A 22,336-nucleotide genomic window follows, 5' to 3' on the forward strand; every position below is an offset into this window, starting at 1 on the left:
GGATGCTGATTGACTCTATACCCCATTGGCTACACCGACTCTGCAGATCCTCTCTTACCTCTGACACCTTGGGTTCCATTCTACAATGTGACCTTAGCAATGAGAAACTCACACAATATCACTGAACCACTCAGAAAAGTTTACTAAAATAAGTAATGGAGCTCAATAAAGAGCATGAATAAACACAAATTTTAATTGACAGTTGTTATCACTTAATACAAATATACAGAACTTATAACCTTATAATTGCTTTAAGGAGTACATGTGAAGAGGTGGGCAGAGGGATAAGTACTCAATATCTTCAAAACATATATTAAATACCTTCCCGCTGAGGCCTCAACTCACAGACCAAAATGCCGTATATATTCTTTGAATTCAAGAACACAGTTCTTGAGTTCTCTGTAAAGTCTAGCATATACTCAAAGGCTCCCCCTAGGCTATATGCCAGAGTTCAACTTTTAAGTAGAGCAGCAGTGCTTGGTAAAAGAGGAAAACGAATAAAGTTCTTTCAACTCCAGATATCTTCAGCTAGCCTGATGTTTAAACTGCAGTATTTGTAATCCACAAAGACAAAGGGAAAAGAAATGACTGTAGAACAAAAAATATGCTGATGACTGATTACTTGAAGAAATATCACCACTTGTAGATTCCTTCTTACATGTGAGTGCAATACAGTACTGACCTTACAGCGCAGGGGAGAAAGACAAGGCCCCAAAGTCCAGCTGTATGATGACTGTGAAGAAGTAGATTCACCTCCGTGGAACTACAAGTCTCACCATCAGTCTGTAGAAAGAACTCACTCAGCAGTACTGTACTCTCTACTGGAACGGGCAGGTGCCCTCTCACCACAATGGACTCCAACAGCTGTGAGGCTCGATCCGGAATCCCCTCCTGGTGTCTCCACCTGGTGAAGATGGCGCCGCCGATTGGGCTGAAGTGCAGGGGCTTCCAGTTGCCCTGAAGCGCAGGCCGGTCCGTTTGATGGGACAGCAAGGCTGTACTTCAAGATCCCCCAGAGGCGGGCGATCCGGCTCTGCGCTGTATAGGCCTCAGTCTCTCACTCCTGGTCACACACAGACCTCCTTCTGGCAGGTGTTGAATGGCGTCCAGAGAGGCTGAAAGCAGGCGGCGCTGGTTCTTTTATCCCTCCTCCGAGCAGGCAGTGCTGCGTGCTTTGCATTGTCTCTCCTGTAGTTCAGGGCTGATCCAGCTAACAGAGTCACTTCCTCCTCCAAACTAAATCTCCCACAATACTTTGCTGCATTCCTTCTTAAGGAATAGGGAAAAATCCTAACAGAGCCCAGCGGTCACTAGAGGGAGCCAAACTCATTTGAAACAACAAACTGTTCAACTATAATAACCATAGTAGCAAACCCTTGGCTACAGTAACATAAATGCAAAAAGATCAGTTGTCTTGCTTATTCTGCTCTTGTAATTTGCCAGTGTCAAAGATGCACAACCAACTCTTCAGTCCACTCTTAGTGTGCAGTGTTAGAACACAAAATTCCATATTCAAGAAAATAAAGAAATCTTTGAATCCGATTCTGTAAATGCTGAAGGTTTGTGCCTAAAGCCACACCATTCTGATGTATTTCATCCCAAATGGGCTTCATGGTTCTCTATAAAAACAAAAAAGTTCAATCAGGGTGAAATGCATCAAAGAGACATGGCTTTAGGGGGGGACCTTCAGCATGTCAGTACTGGCTGAATAAAACTTTTATGTGGAGTGGCGTCATCATGTGCGCGGCCTCTGTGGGACACTAATAGACACATACTTAACGGAGAAGGGCTCTTCAAGCCAGCACCTGTTTTACCTTCAGAGGGGAAAAGTGGTGGAATTTTGAGTGCCACTCAGTCCTTTGGAGTCTACCAAGAGGGTTAACATAAATCATATAACGACACAGAGCGGAGGGGTTGCTGGGACCCACTTCATAGCAATGCATACCAGTCATTAATCTGGCTAGTAAATCTGCAAGGTGATTATACTAATGAACACCACTATGCCCAGCTGCTGTAAGACATATAGGTAATCATTAAATATTGTAGCATCAATGTCCAGTTATAGCTGCTGGGAAGCAGGTAGGAAGAGAACTTTATAATTCTGCCTAGCAGCACTAGGGTCGCTGGTTCGAATCCTAACCATGGCACCACCTGCCTGAAATTTGCACGTTTTCCCTGTGCCTGCATGGGTTTACTTTGGGCTCTCCAGTCTCCTCCCATACTCCAAAAACATGCTGGTAGGTTAATTGGGTCCTGTATAAATTAATTGTAGTGTATGAATGTGAGTTAGGGACCTTAGATTGTAAGCTCCTTGAGGGCAGGGACTGATATGAATGTACAATATATACGTAATGTGCTGTGTAAATTGATGGCGCTATATAAGTACCTGTAGTAAATAAAATATCATTGCTGCTATGGGAGGGGTTACTGTATATATAGATCAAAGCTAGCTAATTATTGCTGGCTCCATTATTTTTAGAGCTGGATTCTAGATTTCAAAGAAGCTTTGAGAAAATGAAGATCAAATGTGACCCATCGCAACCTTAAAAAGACAATAGCATGCTTCCATCCCTAAATACATTGTAGAAAAATAGGAAGTGGACATGGGACTTTAGATGAAGCATGTCATTGTGGATAATAGATATAAATAGATGTACGAGTTGATATTAAATTTAAATTGTTATTATTAACTCCTAGGGGGTGGTCCATGATGTTTGAGAGAATAATGAATGAATAATAGAATATAATAATATATAATACAAATATAATCATAAAAGATTAACTTAATTATAATAATACATTTAATACCGACAATCAATGGACATGATTAATACAATTGGTACAGATAAATGTAAAATCACATATCAAAAATACTTAAATCACATAATCAAAGCAGACAATGGATGGTAATGTTGTTGAAATTTATGATTGGAACTAGCTAAGCTGGGCACCCTTGGTTGACAACCCGATGCGTTTCATTACTTCTGCCAATCATCAGGGGTAAGATGCATATGTAAGAGAACAGCCCGTAAATTAAACCCAACTCCAGCAACAGGATTGCAAGGTGGTCTGGAATGAACTGTCTCACCCGGGGTTGAGGCAGGGTAACATCCAGCCCCCCGAGCAATCGGAAAAAGGACCAGGGGAACCAGCAGCCATGGACTGACACAGATACTCTCGCCACCTATCTGATGAGTGTTGTGTGTGCACATTCTGAACACCAAAAACTATGTAGTATGAGTATGGCCCAAAGTGATCCCTTCATTGTCAAGAAAAGTATTTTTGATATGTAATTTTACATTTATCTAACAATTGTATCATATCCATTGATTGTGATTGTCGGTATTAAATGTATTATTTTAATTATGTTAATCTTTTATGATTATATTTGTATTATATATTAATTTAATATATTATTTATTCATTATGCTCTCAAACATCATGGACCACCCCTAGGGGTTAATAATATCAATTTAAATTTAATATCAACTCATATCCATTATCCACAATGACATGCTTCATCTAAAGTCCCACGTCCACTTCCTATTTTTCTTCAAAGAAGCTTTGTCCTGGCCTGTAGGTACAGTATGTATATATGAACGTGAAATAAGCATTCAGCATTTCTTTTATTACAAAAATGTTAAACTTTTTGACCTGGAGTAAATGTAATATGGGACACTTACTTGTAGAAATAAAGTTCACACACGCAACTAATGAAAGCTAAGAAACATCGTATGAAGTAAAACACGAGAACCTGTTGGAAGAAATAACAGAGAATAAATAAAATGTATCATACAGCCTACTGCACAAGTATAAAGATTCAAAACAATGTTATAAAAAATGTCACAGTCAGAAATAGTCATCTTAGATTGTAATGATACTTCCTGAATTAAAGCCATTAACAAATATATTACAGATTAAACTAAATGGGTAATGCCGTTATAAATTTCAATCCACCAGCATTACTAAAATAATGGAATATTATGCGTCATTATCGGTCTCAAGACTGTGGCTGCTTACCTCTCCTCTGGGAGGCCCGACTACATGCCATGGTTTCTCCCATGAGTTACAATGTTTCTACAGGACAGAGTAGTGATGTCAGAGGAGGAACCACAGAGCGCAGCAGGGACTAAACTTTAACACACCCAGAAGTGTGACAAACGTAAAGAAATTGCCATGTGCCTGAGAGAAAGGTATTCAGTCTTCTATTGCAGAGTCCATTTTGTAGATTTTTGGGATGAAGCGACAGAGTTTTAATTTTCGCCTTTAAAGACAATTCTGAGGAGAATTAGATTTACTGAGCATTTACAAAACATTTAGCAAGTTTAGGGCAACCTTCCTGTTATCAGTTTTACAGCTGCATAAGCCAATCAGTGAGTAGGATTTACAGTAGAATTCCCAGCACTAACGTGGGGTTCCACCCAAAAAAAAAAAAAACTACATGAAAAATCCTAAAAAAAAAAAAAAAAAAAAAAATACAAAAAAACATTTGGATATTTTTTTTACTTACCTCTAAATGCCTGTTGCTAGGGGTCCCTCATAGTCTGCCTCTTCCAGTGCCTGGGCTGGTGACATCACTTCCCCCTCGGCACAGGAAGGGCTCGGCTCTGCTCCCTCTCTCCTGTCAATCATCTGGGACCCATTAAAGGTCCCAGGTGACTGAGCGGCCAATCACGGCGCGCGGTGCCGCTCGCGCATGCGCAGTGGGTGCCAGGCTGTGAAGCCACAGCCCGGCGCCCACAGTTGCAATGCCGGTGAACGGAGGGGGAGACGAGCGGGGCTTTGATCCCCCACATCGCTGGACCCAGGGACAGGTAAGTGTCCAATTAAAAGTCAGCAGCTGCAGTATTTGTAGCTGCTGACTTTTAATTTTTTTTTTTTTTTTTGACTGGAACTCCTCTTAAGGTAAAAATCAGCAATCTAGGGTTTGTAAAGTGTATAGGTTATAGGTAAACATAGAAGGTTAGTAATCTTCTAAGGGTTGTACTCATGCGGTGGGGTGTGCCCAGGGCACAGTCAGGGTGGATATATCAAGGTCTGAAAAATAACATGGGGGAAGCGAGACCTCACTAGGACATCCTCAGCTATAGTTGGTGGGATGTGAGGGGGCGCTCATAAGGTCCAATATAATGTGCAATAGTATTTATGTATTCCTATAAAGCAATACCTCTATATTCATATTAAAGTGCAATGTGCCATATAATAAAATAATACAATCCATATACATAATAATTGTGAACAAAATAGTGAAAAATTGATAAAGAATTAATAACAAAAAGTCCTATTGCATAGGACTCTTCTGTGCTGGTTATCTTCTAAGTGGCATCATTAGTAAACAGTCCATCACCAACTGGAATAAATACACCCAATGTGCTCCATATGTGGGTTCAGCTTACCAGATAGAAGTGACCTCTTTAACCTCCCTGGCGGTATGATTATTTCAGATTTTAGGTGCTGAAAGCGGTACCATTATTTTGCATGGAAATTTGGCATTTTATATTGTAGGTCTGTAATTCTTAACAATAACACACTTAAATCTGTACAAACAAGAGTCTAGTAGATATCCCGGGTATGATAAAGTTTGAAACACAAAAACATAAATTATAATATAATAAATAAAAATAAATAATTAAAAAAAATAATAATAAATAATAATAAAATAAATTTCCCCACGATTCACTATCGCTCAATTCTGCAAGTGTTCTAATTTACTATCGCTGTTTTCTAGCTGGTCTAAAGCCACTTTTGATGTAAAGGGACACTTTTTGGTTGCTATGGACAATCTCCAGTTTCCAGGCAGAAAGAACAGTATATATAACATAAAACTGCATGCAGGACATAGGACAAAGCACTGGGAACAAAAGGGATGTGAAATAATTTCACACAGTACTGTAATCTGTAAGATTACAGTACTGTATGTGTTATGTTTTTACAATTTTTTGAATTTGCCGCCAGGCTCCGCCCCCGTGCGTCACGCCGCTCGCAGGGAACGGAGAGGCTTCGGAGGAGGACAGAGCCCGCAGACACAGCGGGGGACATCGCAGGATCCCAGGGACAAGGTAAGTAAAGCCGCACCAGGATCCTGCAATGTAATCCCGAGTGTGGCTCGGGATTACCGCTAATGGTCCTGAATTTTAACCCCGAGCCACACTCGGGAAAACCGCCAGGGAGGCTAATTAAAAAGCAGGCTAAATCAAGCTTTTAGCAAGATAGACTTGCTTCAATGAAGGAGACTGTTGAGGCAAATATCCCTCCTCACCAAAACCATGGATGGGGTATGTGAGAAAAGATATAAAAGGGAAACCAATAGTGTAATCCTGTTTATTAAAACATCAAATAAAAGACAAGGCCAAGTGGCTGCATACATATATATCGTGCCTTAGCCCAGCACTGAGGCTGATCGCGTGTATCTGGATCTAATGGTGTCTTCCGGCTTGCACTCTTTACTGGCGTGCGTTCCACTGGCCAGCACGATCAACCAAGGGAACCGGAAATAGCATGACCAAGATGTAACAGAGCCCTCTGGCAATCCAATGCCTGGAACTTCATGTTCCAGAGAGAATGATCCTCTACAAAAGACCTGGAGTAGGGACAGTACATAGGGAATGTGCCTTGACCTAGATACAACTTCCTCCTGCAGAAATGTATCAAAGGAAAATCTGGAACAGACTGCTTCCTAAACCAAGATTTTTGAGGTAAACTGAGATTGGCAAATCTGCGTTTTCAGCAAGTCCAATACTGGGGGCTTTGTGAACCCTCAGGGCTGTGGCTAGCCCGAAGAGCAGAGTCACAGGAATAAAAAAAGACAACTTGGCACTGCAATTTGCATAAAGACTCTTGATGAGCCTGGAAAAAACGCACATGATATGCGTCATTGATGACTATGGACCGCCAAATCTACCTCTCGCAGAGGTCAAATCTAAATGGACAGAGCCTATCTGAAACAGAAGGATGTCCAGCGGCTTAAGCTCTAAGCTAGACCTTATGTCCCCATTTGGTTTTGGGACCGCTACCGGTTGAGGGTTTTTTTTTTTTGTTTGTTTTTTTATATAATGAGCTCATACCTTCTACTCCAAAAGTCAAATGCAAGGCAAAAGACTGTTGACACTGTGGCAGACCCCGAAGCCCAAAAAGAGGCGTACCTACCTACCAAGCTTTGACTGGCTAAAGATGAAGCAAAAAACCACCTCAGAGACTGCCCTAAGATCTTCTGGCCTGAGATACTCTCAAAAAAACACAGCAACCTCAGATGCCTCCCTCACACAGGTGGGGAAAAGCTTACAGCATCTGGTGTTCCCGGGCAGTCTCACCTCCATATACTAATCAGGCTTGATCCTGCTTAGTCTTCGATCAACAGAGATCAGGCATGATCAAGGTGATGTGGCTGCAGTCCATCTGATAAAAAATGAATGCATCAGGAAAATACTGCAATGCCAAACCCCACAGTGGCTCAGATGCATCTGACACCACTGTCCATCGGGGGATGTGGACACTGCCAGATCATTGAACCTGAGAGCGGTGCACCTGCCTCCCCCAGCTGCCTCTCCTTTCTGGAACCATTTAACTGGTATAACCGGTAAATAACGTAGCAACTATATTAGCCAACCTAATACACAGTCCTCCAAGGATGCACGCTTAAAACAATGTTGGTTTACTGCTATACAACCCCTTATGCATGCAAGTATGCAGGTACCCAGGCATGCCGTTATGTAGGTACCCAAGTATGCAAACATGCAGGTATACAAGTATTCTTGCCATGCAAACAAGCACATATGCATGTAATCCCAGGCAAACAAGCACATATGCACGTAGTCCCAAGAAAATGAGCACACATGTATGTAGTTTCATGTAAATAAGCATATACGTATGTAGTACAATGAAGACACGACAGTTATGCGTTCAAGCAATATGCATTTATGGAAGCATGTAAGCATGTGCTTATGCAACTATGTGATTAGGCAAAACACGCACTTATGCAATACATGCCCCTGGAAACATGCATTTACGCAATAAGCAAGCATGCGTTTATGCAACTTATATTATACAACACGTATCTATGCAAACATGTATAAACATGCATCTTTATGGAATCATGCATCTTCATGCAATCATGTATATTTATGCAAACATTAATAAAATATGCATCTTTGTGCAACCGTGTATCTTTATGCCAACACGTATAACCATGTATATTTATGCGAATATGTAAAAACATGTATCTTTAGCAACTGTGTGTTTCAGCCACCGTGCGTTTCAGCAACCATGCACCTGCTTAACTGCAGTTGGCCCCATGCCCGTCTTCGGTCCAGCCTCTGCAGGGGGGAGAGGGCTGCGTTCTGGGGGGCACCGCCCGCCTCGTCGGGGCATCGAGTGGAGGGCGGGCCTGGGGCCACCCATGCTCATGTTTTTCCAAAGGTGTATCTTTAAACATGCATTTAAGTAACAAGTTTGCAAGCATGTATACTACGCTGCACCTGCCTTCCGAGCAGTCAACAGCACTTTAAAGTGAACTGCAATCCATTCAGGGTTGTATAGACTTACAGTTGTACAGTTCCCCCAGATAAGTTGTAAATATGCAGCATATAATCATGACTTGTATGCCACACAGTTCTCCCATAGTAAGTACTCACACTTTGTTAGTATCCATGGGTTGCTGTTATGTCTCCAGAGTCCCTGCTAACCACATGGCCGCCCCTTCCACGTCCTACCTATATGAAAATAGACCATACTGAGCAAGCCTGCACCCTCTAGTGGCAGCCCACATGACTAAACAGTACACAGCAATAGAGCTGCATGATTCTGGCTAAAATGAGAATCGCAAATTTTTTGATTAGAAGATAGATCACAATTCTCACGTCGTTAACATCATCTTTCACATTAAACAAAAAAATTGGGCTAACTTTGCTGTTTCTTTTATTTATTGTTCATTGAAGTGTATTTTTCACAAAAAATTGCGTTTGAAAGACCACTGTGCAAATACAGTGTGACATAAAATATTGCAACAATCGCCATTTTATTCCCTAGGGTCTCTGCTAAAAAAAATTCAAGATAGACTTACCGGTAACTTGTTTTCCAAGAGTCTTTCAGGATAGCACTTGAGAGAGTGACTCCTCCCCTTGCAAACAGGAAACACCTCTTTCACAAAACTTTAAAAGGAGGCTCCTTTCCACACATTGTCAGTAGTAGTAGGGAACCTCCGGCCCCAAACTGGAACACATAATCGAGATATGATTAGTCACAGTATATATAATAGTCCTGAAAGACTCTTGGAAAACAAGTTACCGGTAAGTCTAACTTGAATTTTCCCTAAACGTCTTTCAGGACAGCACTTGAGAGGATAATAGAGACTTACCCCCCTAGGGAGGGACCACAGCCTGCAGAACCTTTCTGCCAAAAGCCTGATCCCCTGCTGACAGGAGATCCAGTCTGTAATGATGGACAAACGTTAAGTAGCTTGACCACGTAGCCGCCTTACAAATCTGATCTGGGGTGGCAACAGCGCTTTCTGCCCATGTAGTGGCCTGGGCTCTCGTTGAATGAGCCCTAATTCCCAGCGGGGAAGATAAACTCATTTGAGAATAGGCTACAGAAATAGCGGTCTTAAGCCATCTAGCCAATGATCCTTTCGATGCTTGTTGGCCTTTTTTGTTTCCAGAAAAAAGAACAAATGAGGAATCTGAAGCTCTAAACCCTTCTGTTACTTCCAAATAATGTAATAGGATACGTCTTACGTCCAAGTTATGAAACTGCTCTTCCTTTTCACCCGTAGGGTTAGCACAAAAGGTTGGTAGAGTAATCTCCTGAGACCTGTTACTAAAGCTTGCCACGTTTGGCAAAAACCCTGGATCTACTTTAAGTACAACTCTATCAGGAAAAACTGACAAAAAAGGCTTTTACTGATAGGGCGTGCAGTTCGCTGATCCTTCTTGCTGAAGTAATTGCGACCAGAAAAATAGTTTTCAAAGTTAAATTCTTTAGGGATATGGCCTGTAAAGGCTCAAATGGTTCTTTTGCCAGAGCTTGCAGAACCACCAAGAGACCCCAATTTGGGAAATGCCTCACTGGGACCGGTCTAAACCTGGAAAGTGCTTTGAAAAATCTCATGATCTGAGTTTCTGAAGATAAGGATCTCTCCAGATAAACTCCCAAAGCGGCCACCTGCACTTTAAGAGTGCTGACCGCAAGATTCTTGTCTGCACCTTTTTGCAAAAACTCCAGCACTGAAACTAGGTCTTTAACCTCCCTATGTTCTGAAAGACAGAAAGAAACAAAGACTTTCCATACTTTGGCGTAAATATCCCTGGTTACCTTTTTCCTACTGGAAAGCAACGTAGTAGTTAAATGTTCTGAAAAGCCTTTGCTTCTCATTAATTGCTCCTCAAATACCAGGCAGTGAGCTTTAACCTGCCTACATCTGGATGATGCACTGGCCCCTGAATCAACAGATCCTGACTGAGCGGAAGATGCCAACATGGTTTGATTGCCAACTGAAGAATCGTGGAAAACCAAGCTCTCTTTGGCCAATATGGAGTAATCAAAATTATTGATACTCTTCTCTTTCAGTATTTTCCACAACACTAGTGGGATTAACCGGAATGGAGGAAAAGCATACCCTAGGTGAAAATCCCACGGATGTGCCAGAGCATGTATCCCCTGAGAACAATTGTCTCTCTGAAGGGAGAAAAAATTCGGGAGCTGCGTGTTTTGTTTTGAAGCAAACAGGTCTACCTGCGGAAGGCCCCAAGTACTGGTGATTAATGCAAATACCTCCCTGTTCAGACTCCACTCTGATTCCTGAACTTTGTTGGCTCAGATAATCCGCCACATTGTTTAATGTGCCTTTGAGATGGACTGCAGATAGAGATAGTAAGAGGTTCTCCGCCCACTCCAGAATCTCTACTGAGAGTAAGTGAAGAGCCCTGCTTCTTGTGCCTCCCTGTTTGTTCAGGTAGGCTATGGTAGTGGCATTGTCCGACAAAATCTGGACGTGGCAACCTATGAGGTCTTGAGAGAAGAAAGCTAATGCTAGGGCAACCGCTTTTAGCTCTCTCCAATTTGAGGATTTTTGGGCCTCGAACTGGGACCATGTTCCCTGTGCTAAGGCCTGACCCATGTGGGCCCCCCATCCCCGCAAACTGGCATCTGTTGTGACCACTTTTCCGTTTGGAAAAGATCAAAGAAGACCTCTTTGCAGTACCACCTGAGTTTTCCACCACCAAAGTGAACGTTTGACTCTGGTGGGGATCTTTATTTTCGTATCCAAACTCTCTGTCCTGTGGTTCCATGTTCTTAGAAGGAACCTCTGGAGAGCAATGAAATGCAGCCTTTCCCATTGGATGGCTGGCATAGAAGAGGTTAATGTCCCCAGAGCCGACATAACCTTTCGGACTGAAATTAGTTGATATGTTTGTAGGGCCGTTATTACCCTCTGAACCTTGATCTTTTTGTCCTCTGGGAGAAAAATCTTTTGCTCCACCGAATTTATCAAGCATCCCAGAAACAGTACTCGCTGAGCTGGAATGAAATTCGATTTTTGAACATTCACTATCCACCCTAGTGACTCCAAATGACTGCGGGCTCTGTTCAGATCCTCCTGCAACTTTTCCCTGGATGGGGCAAAAAAGAGGAGGTCGTCCAATGGAATTACCGCAATCCCCCGGAGTCGAAGAGGGGCAAGGGCTTCCACCATTATTTTCGTAATGACGACAGGCCGAAGGGAAGAGCCCTGAACTGAAGATAAATATTCTCTTTGCCCATATTCACTGCAAACCTCAGGAATCTCTGGGACTGAGGTGCTACAGGAACATGAAGATAAGCATCCCTCAGATCGATTGATGCCATAAAACAATCTTTTGTCAGAATGTTCCTGACTGTGAAAATTGAGTCCATACAAAACTTTTTGTATAGGACTGACTTGTTCAGGGGTTTTAGGTTGAGGATAAGACAGAAGTTTCCGGATGTTTTTTTTATCAGAAATATGTGTGAATAGAAGCCCTAACCCTGTTCTACTGGGGATACTGGTATCACTACCCTCTGGTGCCTCAGATCCTTTAAAAGGTTTTTCATGGCCAGGGCCTTTGTTAGACCCCTTGGTAAGTTTGTTACAAAGAATCTTTCTGGCGGGTGATCCGAAAACTCTATCCTGTAACTTTGGGACAGCATGTCTAAAATATATTGACTTTCTGTCATGCTGGCCCAAAGGAGGAGGAAACTTTGAAGCCTTCCCCCCACTGGTACGCACAAGTCATTGCGTTTTTCTTTTTGATTGGGATAAGACTTCTTTTTATTAGCTGTTCTATCTAGAACCGCATCTAAGTCAGGACCAAAAAGCAAGTCTCCCAGGAACGGTATCCCACACAGCTTGTTTTTGGATGCCACGTCCCCCGGCCAAGTTTACAAACACAGAGCCCTTCTGGCCGAGTTAGCTAAGGCAGCAGATCTAGCTGCCATTTTAATTGATTCCGCTGATGCATCAGAAATAAATGCAACAGCGGCAGACAGAGTCGAAAATGAATCCAAAATTTCTTGTTTTGGTGAGTCTGCTGAGATATGGGCCTTAAGTTGATCTAACCAGAACTCCATATTCCTGGATACCACCGTAGTAGCCATAGCAGGTTTAAGATTTCCCATGATGGATTGCCATGCCCTTTTTAGTAGCTGGTCCATGCTTTTATCCATGGGATCTCTTAACACCCCCATGTCCTCGAATACCAAATCTGTTGACCTCGAGACTTGGGAAAACGTGGCATCTAGTTTGGGGCTTTTGTTCCAAACCGCCGCTGGATCTTCATCAAAAGGAAAACGTCTTTTTAAGGCTTTGGGAAAGAAAGTTTTTCTCTCTGGCTCTGTCCACTCTTTCTTAATAGTCTCAAAAATAACTGAGTGTACTGGGAAATTGCGATTTTTGTGCTCCCTGAGCCCTGCATACATTTTATCATGCAGAGATAACTCCTTTCTTTCCTCTTCCAGACCCAGTGTGGTATAGATTGCTTTTGACAGGCCATCTACCTGTTCTAAAGACAATTTAAATTTTGAAGGTAAATTTTCTCCTTCCTCCCCCTCATCAGAATCCTCAGATTGAGAGGGGGAATGTCCCTCTGGGGTAGGAGATGCCTCAGTCTCCACCGCCGGGACTATAAGTGAGCCTTGAGAGGACTGTGAGGTGGTAGGCTGACCCAGGGATGGGTTTGCTAGCGAAGAGCGAAATGATTGGATAGTCGCATCAAGTTCTTTTTTAACAGACGCAAGTCGCTGCAAGCGGAAGAAGCTTCTTCTTTAACTAGCAAATCAATACAGGCTTCACATAACGTCTTCTTCTATCCTTCAGGTAGTTTGGATTTACATGAAGGGCATTTCCTTTTTGCCACTGGATCAGAGCTCTTGGCCTGCCATAAGGCAAAAAGAAGAAACCATCCCAGTGAGACAACCTGTCCTTTTTCCAAGGATGCTCACCACAGGTGCACAGTAAGAACTAAACTGCCTCATGTGCCCAGACAGGCCGCTGCCACCGGGGGGGGGGGGGAAGAGAGAGAGAGAGAGAGAGAGAGAGAGAGAGAGAGAGAGAGAGAGAGACACAGAGAGAGACAGAGAGAGACAGAGAGAGACAGAGAGAGACAGAGAGAGACAGAGAGAGACAGAGAGACACCCCACAGTACAAGGACGACAGTATACAACTGCCCCTTACCTGGGCCTTGCTGGTGCCTGTCCCACTCGCTGCCATCATCGATTCCATCGGGAGCGCTTGCTGTGTTGTGTGGCTAAAACGCCGGTTCTGGACTCCAATAGCGCCAATGCACCGGACCAGAACCGCTAAATAAGCACCAGCCCCATTCCTCCCCTTTCCCTCTGCGAATTCCGGCGGAAATGACGCCGTACGCCTGTTCCGTGGGCACCGCCCCCTTCCCGGATGCCTCACTTCCGGCGGATGGAGCCCCGCTGCCATCCCCAAGATGACGGTGGTGAAAATAGCAACAGGTGGTGGACCGGAGAAAAAAAACACAATAAACGGCCACCGCCTGCCTTGCCGCCGCCTAGGAGCGATGCCCACGACAGTCAGACTCACCCTGAGCCCAGATGAAGAGGGAGAGGGAGCCCAGCCAGCAGCACCTAACCTCAGCTGTGGAATGGGAGGAAAAGCTCTCATGAGGTAAAAAAGCATTTGGTGAAAACACGGGAAACCTGAGCTCCCAGGACAGCACCTGACTTCCCCACGAAGTGTTCCCTCCGGAGGAAACACAAAAACTGACAATGTGTGGAAAGGAGCCTCCTTTTAAAGTTTGGTGGAAGAGGTGTTTCCTGTTTGCAAGGGGAGGAGTCACTCTCTCAAGTGCTGTCCTGAAAGACGTTTAGGGAAAATATATATAATGTTTGGGGGTTCCAAGTAATTTTCTAGCAAAAAAAATCTGATTTTAACAAGTGTAAGAAAAAGGTTTAGACTTTAAGTGGTTAAACTTCCTGCATTTACACACAGAAGTTTTATCCCTTTGATCTAAGCTGGAAGAGTTATAATGTTGGTAAAAACTTGGCAGACTGGCAGAGTGAGCAGAGAACTCTCTATACTTGTTACATGAAAGAACTGGGAAACTCGTCAGAGGGGTTGAATTGAGATTGCAATCTTTTAACGATTAATTGTGCAGCTCTACACAGCAAGCATGTTTAAACAGCACACTGCCCCTAGTGGCCACCGGGAGAACAGATAGATTTTTTTTGAGAAAACTGCAAAAATTCAGACTTACCATTCCTGCTGCAGATGTCCGAACATAACAGGAGACCAATCTTCACCCATCATGGCGAGCTTTGTCATAAAAGACCTACAGAGACTGGGTCCCCCTTAATCTGGGGTCCACTCACCTGGACCTGTATAGCACCCTGCCAGAAAGCACCATGGTCAGAACAAACACTGCACAGGGTTTCATTACGCAGGGTCCAGCGCCATAAGGCTGCATTACAGGCAAAGGAATCTTCTCTCCTTCCAATGAGGCTTAGGTACCAGCCATTTTGGCTGATAGCTTTTTCGAATGGATGTGATTAAGTCCATGATTCCTAATAGAACCTTTCAGACCTCCAAGTATGCTCCAAGGACCACATGTCACATCAGTGACCATCCACCTAACAGACACTAGCGAAAAAAACGGAGGTACTTCCTGTGTAGGAGGGTTTATATAGGGGAGGACTTCTTGTTTGATTGATTTACCAGTGTCCATTCACCAGTAGGTGGCGTATAACCCAGTTAGTTATTATGGCTGCTCTGTGTCCATGTGATGTAGGATAAAGAAAATAGCGCCTGTAAAGCGCCTGAAAAACACCTCCCCTGCAGCCCCAGTGTGAGAGCCCGAGTGGTTTCACACTGGGGCGGTGCGCTTGCAGGACGTTAGAAAAAGTCCTGCAAGAAGCATCTTTGGGGCAGTGCGTGAGCAGTGTATACACCACTCCTCTACTGCCCCTGCCATTGGAATCAATGGGGCGCTTTTATTACAGCGGTAAAGCCCCCCGCCCCAGTGTGAAAGTAGCCTTAAATCAATGGGTTTAGTCTCATCCAACATGTCAAACATTTGTATATATAGTTAAAAATAAATCACGACTTGCCTTATTTGCCTGAAGGATATTTGCATGGAACCAAGCTGGTAATGCATGTAACCAAAGGTAAGCATAAGAGCGTATGGCATAGGCTGGTGAATATTCCCATGTTTGAAATCCTTTGCCATAAACGAGGTAGTGAGTCTTCATGGGAAAAAAAAAAAAAAAAGTTATTGCAAAGTTAAGAAGATAAACTGATAGTCCACTCTCCCACCAAGTATATGTATCCATTCATGTTCCCTTGCCACCCTGCCTCCCTGCTGGAGTCTACCAGTAAAAGCTAGTTCTGGAGATTAGCCTGGTGCAGAGGCGTAACTAGAATCTTCAGGGCCCCGGTGTAAGAAACCATAAAGGGGCCCCCCCACCAGGGGCGTTTCTAGGTCTACAAAAGATCTGGGGCTAGAGCCCATAGCAGCGAAAAAAAGAAAGTCATACGCAGGTATATAATCATTACATGTCTGAGTGCGGATCCCCCCTTACATCAGGGTCCCCAGAGCCCCCCTCATTACATCAAGGTCCCCAGGGAGTTTACCCTGTGGGGGGTGGACTATCAAGATGCACAATGACCTTGGCCTAAATAGTGACAGGGTTTCTTTAACCTTGTTTCAGAATAGACAAGCTGCAGAGCAAGCAAGCCTCTGTGATCAGCATACTCCAGCTGGAACTGGCCATACATGGTTCAGTTTTCAGGCTTAAGGAATAAAAACTGAACAGATTTTCCCATCCCACTGTGTAGATGGGAGTCTCTCCCCACTGCGCTATTTTATTCTGACATCGGGAAGACTACCCTGCTGTCAGAATACACAGATCAGAACTTTTTTTTTCCACAACATGGCGGTTGAACAGAAGATGACCGGTATATTAATTTCTGTTCAACTGCAGTAGCCATACACACGGGTCAAATTTCGATCCATCTCTGGCCACCTTTAGTTTCAGCTCTGGATAAATGTCCTTATCCTTTATCAACACCTATTATAGAACCTAGTGGTTCTGCATCTGTTTAAAAACAACCTAATATAAGATGTAATTTTCCTTTAAGCTACTTTCACACTGAGGCCGTTTTCAGACGTTTTGGCGCTAAAAATAGCTCCTGAAAACTGCCTCTTATGCCTCCCCAGTGTGAGCCCGAGTGCTTTCCCACTGGGGGGGTCCGCTTGCGGGACAGGAAAAGTCCTGCAAGCAGCGTCTTTGGGGCTGTATGGGAGCACTGTATACAGCGCTCTTAAAACACCCCTGCCCATTGGAATGAATGGGCAGCGTTTCTGAAGCACCTGAAAAGCGATTCAGAAGCACCGCAACACAGGTGCTAATAACCCTTTCTTCGGCCGCTAGCGGGGGTTAAAAGCGCAGCGCTAGCAGCCTAAAAGCACCACTAAAACTAAGGGACACGCCGGCCCAGTGTGAAGGTACCCTTAAACTTCTATATATAAATCAGCTATAAAAATCAACGTGATAGAAGTAGCCCAACCATGCAGCACTGCATTTTCTATACTCACCGGCTCCCAGTAATTGAAGGTTTCATCGCAGTCTGAGATATTGCTGAGAAGAGCTGCACAAAACCTAGCAGATATTAGGCATTTAAATGCAGTAGCTCCTTCTGGTGCCCATACCTGGCCCGCTTTACTACACGTAGACCTAAAAAATAGAAAAAACAAAAATGTTTATTGGCCCAACTAATAGTAAATCATACTTTGCTTTATTTTCAGGAAAAAATAAAATAGTAGGTTCTTACAATAGCATTTTAACAAAAGCAAATCTAAAGGCTATGTACGAGACATTAAACCACGACAACTCAAAACTATCAGGGCAAGAAAGGAAGTTTAGCACTTTGCACATGGCAAATGTTATTAAAGCGGAGTTCCACCCAAAAGTGGAACTTTCGCTCATTTGTCTCCCCCCCTCCCTCCGGTACCACAATTGGCACCTTTCGGGGGGGGGGGGCAGGATACTTGTCTTTGACAGGTATCCTGATTGCACTTTCCAGAGTCCGTGCCACGGCCCATGACATCACCGCGGGGCTCCCTCCTCCTCCCCCTCTCACCGGGCCAGTAGGAGAAAGGAGTGGGGCCTCATGGATGGGCAGTAGGTTTCCCGGCGTGAAGCCGTAAGGCTACATTGCTGGGTTCCCTTACCCAGCACCCGACATCGCTGGACTCCAGGACAGGTAAGTGTTCTATTATTATTATTCACGATTTATATAGCGCCAACAGTTTATGCAGCGCTTTACAATGTAGAGGGGGGACAACACAATTACAGTACAGTTCAATACAGAAGGGACAGGAGGGCCCTGCTCATAGAGCTTACATTCTAAAGGGAGGGGGTGGTGGTACAAAAGGTAATAGATGCAGGGAATGATTTGATTGGGGGGGGGGGGCGGCTCGGGTAGCTCGGCTTTTAACTTTTTTTTTTTTTTGTCGGACCTCTGCTTTAACCCAGTGGTTATTTCTGTTGTAAATTCAAAACACAAATGTATAGATAAAGCAAATAAATTACATACAACTATTTTAGGCTTCAGTCATACAAGGCGGATCCGCTCAGCGGAGTCCGCCAGCTCAGCAGGAGATCTCTCCGTTGCACTCCGCTGAGCCGGCGGATGACAGGTCCGTCTCTGCTCACTGAGCGGGGAGGGGCCTGTCAGTGCGCCGCTGATTCCTATGGAGGGATCGGACAAAAACGGACAGCATGTCCGTTTTCATCAGATCTCATCCAATCTGCCAGGACGGATGCGAACGTAGGGCCATACGTCTGATTTTAGCGGATCGGATGTCAGCATACATGGTCCCCGCTAACATCCATCGCTCCATAGACCTGCATGGAGCGTCTGTTTAGGTCCGCCTATCCGTTCGTGTGAAAGGGGCCTTACTTCTTAAAAACAGAATGTGTTTGGAAACCATATATAAACAATTGAGGGAAATAATAACAAACTCATGTATTTAAAGCTGAAGTCCAGGAATTCAGTTACCGTATTTATCGGCGTATAACACGCACCCTAAGTTTAGGAGGGAATTTTAAGGAAAAAAAACATTTCAATGCCCATCAATGCAGCCTCCTCAGTGTACATCTGCAGCCTTGTCCAGTGTCATTGCAGCCTTGTCAGTGCAGCCTTCCAGTTAAAAATGGTGCCGCCGACATACAGAGCCGGATGTCCTGTGTATCTCGGCAGCTCTCGGGTCCTCTCGCAGTCCCGAGCGGAGCCAGTCACGCCCAGTCCCTGTGTTATGTCCATCATAGGGCGGGACTGGGCGTGACTGTGAGCGGAGCCGAGTACACTCGGCTATGTATCTCGGAGGCTCGATCCTCCGCTCACAATCAGCGGGGGATCGGCGTATAACATGCACCCACGATTTTCCCCTGATTTTAAGGGGGAAAAAAGTGCATGTTATACGCCGATAAATACGGTACTTTGTAAAATATGCTGGATTACTATGGGTTAATTCCAACGAGGTGCATGCTGCCTCGTGGACTTATTGCTTTAATTTACATTTTTACTGATTAAAGCAGCTCTTCCTCCATCAATTTTTTCCTTGACTTCTACTTTCAAGAGTTAGTCATTACCTAATGTGGTTGTAAGCCCTTACATACACCCAGTGAAGTGACTGGTGATACACAGATGAAACAAATCCTCTTACACAAGTTGTACCTGTAGTCTTCTCTTCTCTACATCTGTTCAAAGTGCAGAATTTATAAAAACTTGTTTGAACTATCAGAATAAAGGGGGCGAAAATCTGAAATTACACACTGCAGAGCTCAGTGAGGAGAACTCTGAGAGCTGATTGGAGGTAAGGGATATACCCCCCTTCACACAGGAACAGAGCTGAGGTTGTCAATCAGCTGGAGATCCCTCCCATCACCTTTTTTTCTTTTGGTGTCAGGAAAACTTGTTGGAAGCGACTCATGCTGATAGTAGAGGAAGGAATCAGCAGACAGAAATGACACTTGGTGCTCTGGACTGAGACAAGTACACACTACAGAAGGTTGATATTTCAGGTCTGAGGTTTACAACCACTTTAACTACTTCCCGCCCAAGGTACGTAATAGGACGTCCTTGACTGAGAGGGGATATCTGAATGATGCTTGCATCTACAAGCATCATTCAGATATCGTCTTTTTCAGCTGGTGATTCCCTACACCATAATAACGATCATAGCGGCTGTTGCACCGATTGATCTTTCTTACGGGTGGCGAGAGGGGACATCCCCCCTCCCGCCGCCCTCCGGTGCTTCTACCAACTCACCGCTTCCATCAGTGAGTCAGAGAACGGATCCCGCCCACATATGAAAACGTTGTTCAAATTACACGTGAGGTATCACCACGAACGTTAGCGTGAGAACAATAATTCTAGCCCTCTGTAACTCAAAACATGTAACCAGTAAAAAATTTTAAAGCATCGCCTATGAGGATGTTTAAGTACTGAAGTTTGGCGCCATTCCACGAATGTGTGCAATTTTGAAGCATGACATGTTAGGTATCTATTTACTCGGCGTAACTTCATCTTTCACATTATGCAAAACAATTGGGCTAACTTTAACGTTTTGTTTTTTTTTAAAGCATGATACTGTTTTTTTTTTCCAAAAAAAAAAAAGTGTTTGAAAAATTGCTGCGCAAATACCGTGCGAGATAAAAATTTGGAACGACCGCCATTGTATTCTCTAGGGTCTTTGCTAAAAAACATATATAAGGTTTGGGGGTTCAATGTAATTTTCTAGCAAAAAAATGAAGAATTTTACATGTAGGAGAGAAATGTCAGAATTGGCCTGGATGGCAAGTGGTTAAATTATTACTAAAACTAGTAATAATCAAATACAGAGGCAATTATTTAACCCCTTCCCACCGAGCGTACGCAGATGTGCGTACTCAGCTTTCGGGGGTTATATCGGGATGATGCCCGCAGCTGCAGGCATCATCCCCGTACTGTTTTTTAGAGCCGGCGATCGCTTTCCCAATTATATATGTTATACCGGAGGAGCGGGAGGGGATGTCCCCCCCTCCTGCTGCCTCCCATTCCACCGGGAGGCCCAATCACCAATCCGCCGCCTCCGGCGGCTAGGGACAGACTGGAACGAAGCGGTAAGCGGCTTCGTTCCAGTCTCCTAATTGTAAACACGGAAGCGACGTCATGACGTCACTTCCAGTTTGTTCACCAATGGCACCAGTTTTAAAAAAAATATACAGTATTCAGAATCACCGAAAACAGCAATCTGAATACTTTGAAGTGCAAAGGAGGGATTGGGGGTCTTTTAGACCCCCGATCCCTTCATAAAGAGTACCTGTCACCACCTATTACTGTCACAAGGGATGTTTACATTCCTTGTGACAGCAATAAAAGTGATAAAAAAAAAAAAAAAAATTAAAACAATTTATTAATATAAAAATAAAATAAATTAAAACATTTTTTTTTAAAGCGCCCCCGTCCCCGCGAGCTCGCACAGCAAAGAAAACGCATACGGAAGTCACGCCAGCATATGTAAACAGTGTTCAAATCACACATGTGCGATCGTCAGAGCGAGAGCAATAATTCTAGCATTAGACCTCCTCTGTAACTCTAACCTGGTAACCATAAAAAAAATTTAAAGTGTCCCCTATGGAGATTTTTTAGGTACCATAGTTTGTCGCCATTCCACGAGTGCGTGCAATTATAAAGCGTGACATGTTTGGTATCTATTTACTCGGCGTAACATCATCTTTCACATTATACAATAAAATTGGGCTAACTTTACTGTTTGGTTTTTTAAAATTCATGAAATTGTCCCTTTTCCCAAAACGTTGGGTTTTTTTTTTTTATTAAAGTAACAAACATGCCTATACTTACCTGCTCTGCGCAATAGTTTTTCACAGAGTAGCCTCTATCCTCTTCTTCTGGGGTTCCCCGCTGGTGCTCCATGCTCCTCCTTTTCGGCAAGTGCCCCCATGGAAAGCTGCTTTTCATGGGGGCACCTGTGCATGCCTGCTCCCGAGCTGCCCTGCCTGCATCTATTGACACAGAGCAGGAGGATCGGCCCTGCCCCCCTCTCTGCACAGCATTTGACAGCAGCGGGAGCCAATGACTCCTGCTGCTATTGATATGCCCAGGAAGGAGTGAGACGGCAGGGAGAGCTAAGAATGAGCTCAGGCGTGTTCGCACAGCCCACGTGCAGAGCCCGCCAGGAAGTCAGCACTGCGCTATGCTAATCACAGGCTGTGAGACATTGTCCCGATGCGCGGCTGCAGATAGGAAAATGTCTCACTGCCTGTGATTAGCGCAGCACAGTGCCAACTTCCTGTCGGGCTCTGCACATGGGCTGTGCGAATACGCCAGAGCACATCCTTAGTGAGAGCCACTGCTCTCATGCACATTGCTGGATTGGGCTCAGGTAAGTATGGCGGGGGGGGGGGGGGATTTAGAACCACTTCAATGGACCATTTTATGTGTCTTGTACACGGGATCCTTCTGCCAGCCAGATCCTGTGTTGATGATTTTTAAATTGATTATGGCGATGTACCCTTAGACCTCACGCACATAGGTGCATGGCATAACATTTGGGTGCATTTCCCCACCCACTAGCTACAGCTGCTGTGTAGGGCTGCTCATAGAAATCAATTAAAAGATGTGCTATACACCGGTAGTGACGTAAACACACGTGCATACAGGCTGTCTGCATCCAGGGTTATGCGTCTCTGCTCAGGCGCACATTCACACAGGTACTATTGTATCCTTTGCATACAGCCGCATCTTGTAACAAATTTCCATGGGCGGCTGTATGCAGCAGCTGTGGCTCCTGAT

At 44.1% G+C, this 22,336-nt stretch overlaps 1 protein-coding gene across 5 annotated transcripts in view; it reads right to left on the minus strand.

Annotated features, from left to right (window-relative positions):
* ALG9 (ALG9 alpha-1,2-mannosyltransferase) overlaps positions 1 to 22,336 on the minus strand; it is a 361,563-nt gene that overhangs the window by 338,492 nt on the left and 735 nt on the right. For all 5 annotated transcript variants that reach the window (XM_073602427.1, XM_073602429.1, XM_073602426.1 and 2 more), the window contains exons 2-4: positions 17,073 to 17,211; positions 15,586 to 15,720; positions 3,684 to 3,754 (exon numbers count right to left, since the gene is read on the minus strand). In XM_073602427.1, coding sequence (XP_073458528.1) covers positions 3,684 to 3,754; positions 15,586 to 15,720; positions 17,073 to 17,211 — 345 coding nt within the window. The remainder of the gene's footprint in view (positions 1 to 3,683; positions 3,755 to 15,585; positions 15,721 to 17,072; positions 17,212 to 22,336) is intronic.

Source organism: Aquarana catesbeiana, linkage group LG10 (genome assembly GCF_042186555.1).
Source record: "Aquarana catesbeiana isolate 2022-GZ linkage group LG10, ASM4218655v1, whole genome shotgun sequence".
Classification (NCBI taxonomy): domain Eukaryota; kingdom Metazoa; phylum Chordata; class Amphibia; order Anura; family Ranidae; genus Aquarana; species Aquarana catesbeiana.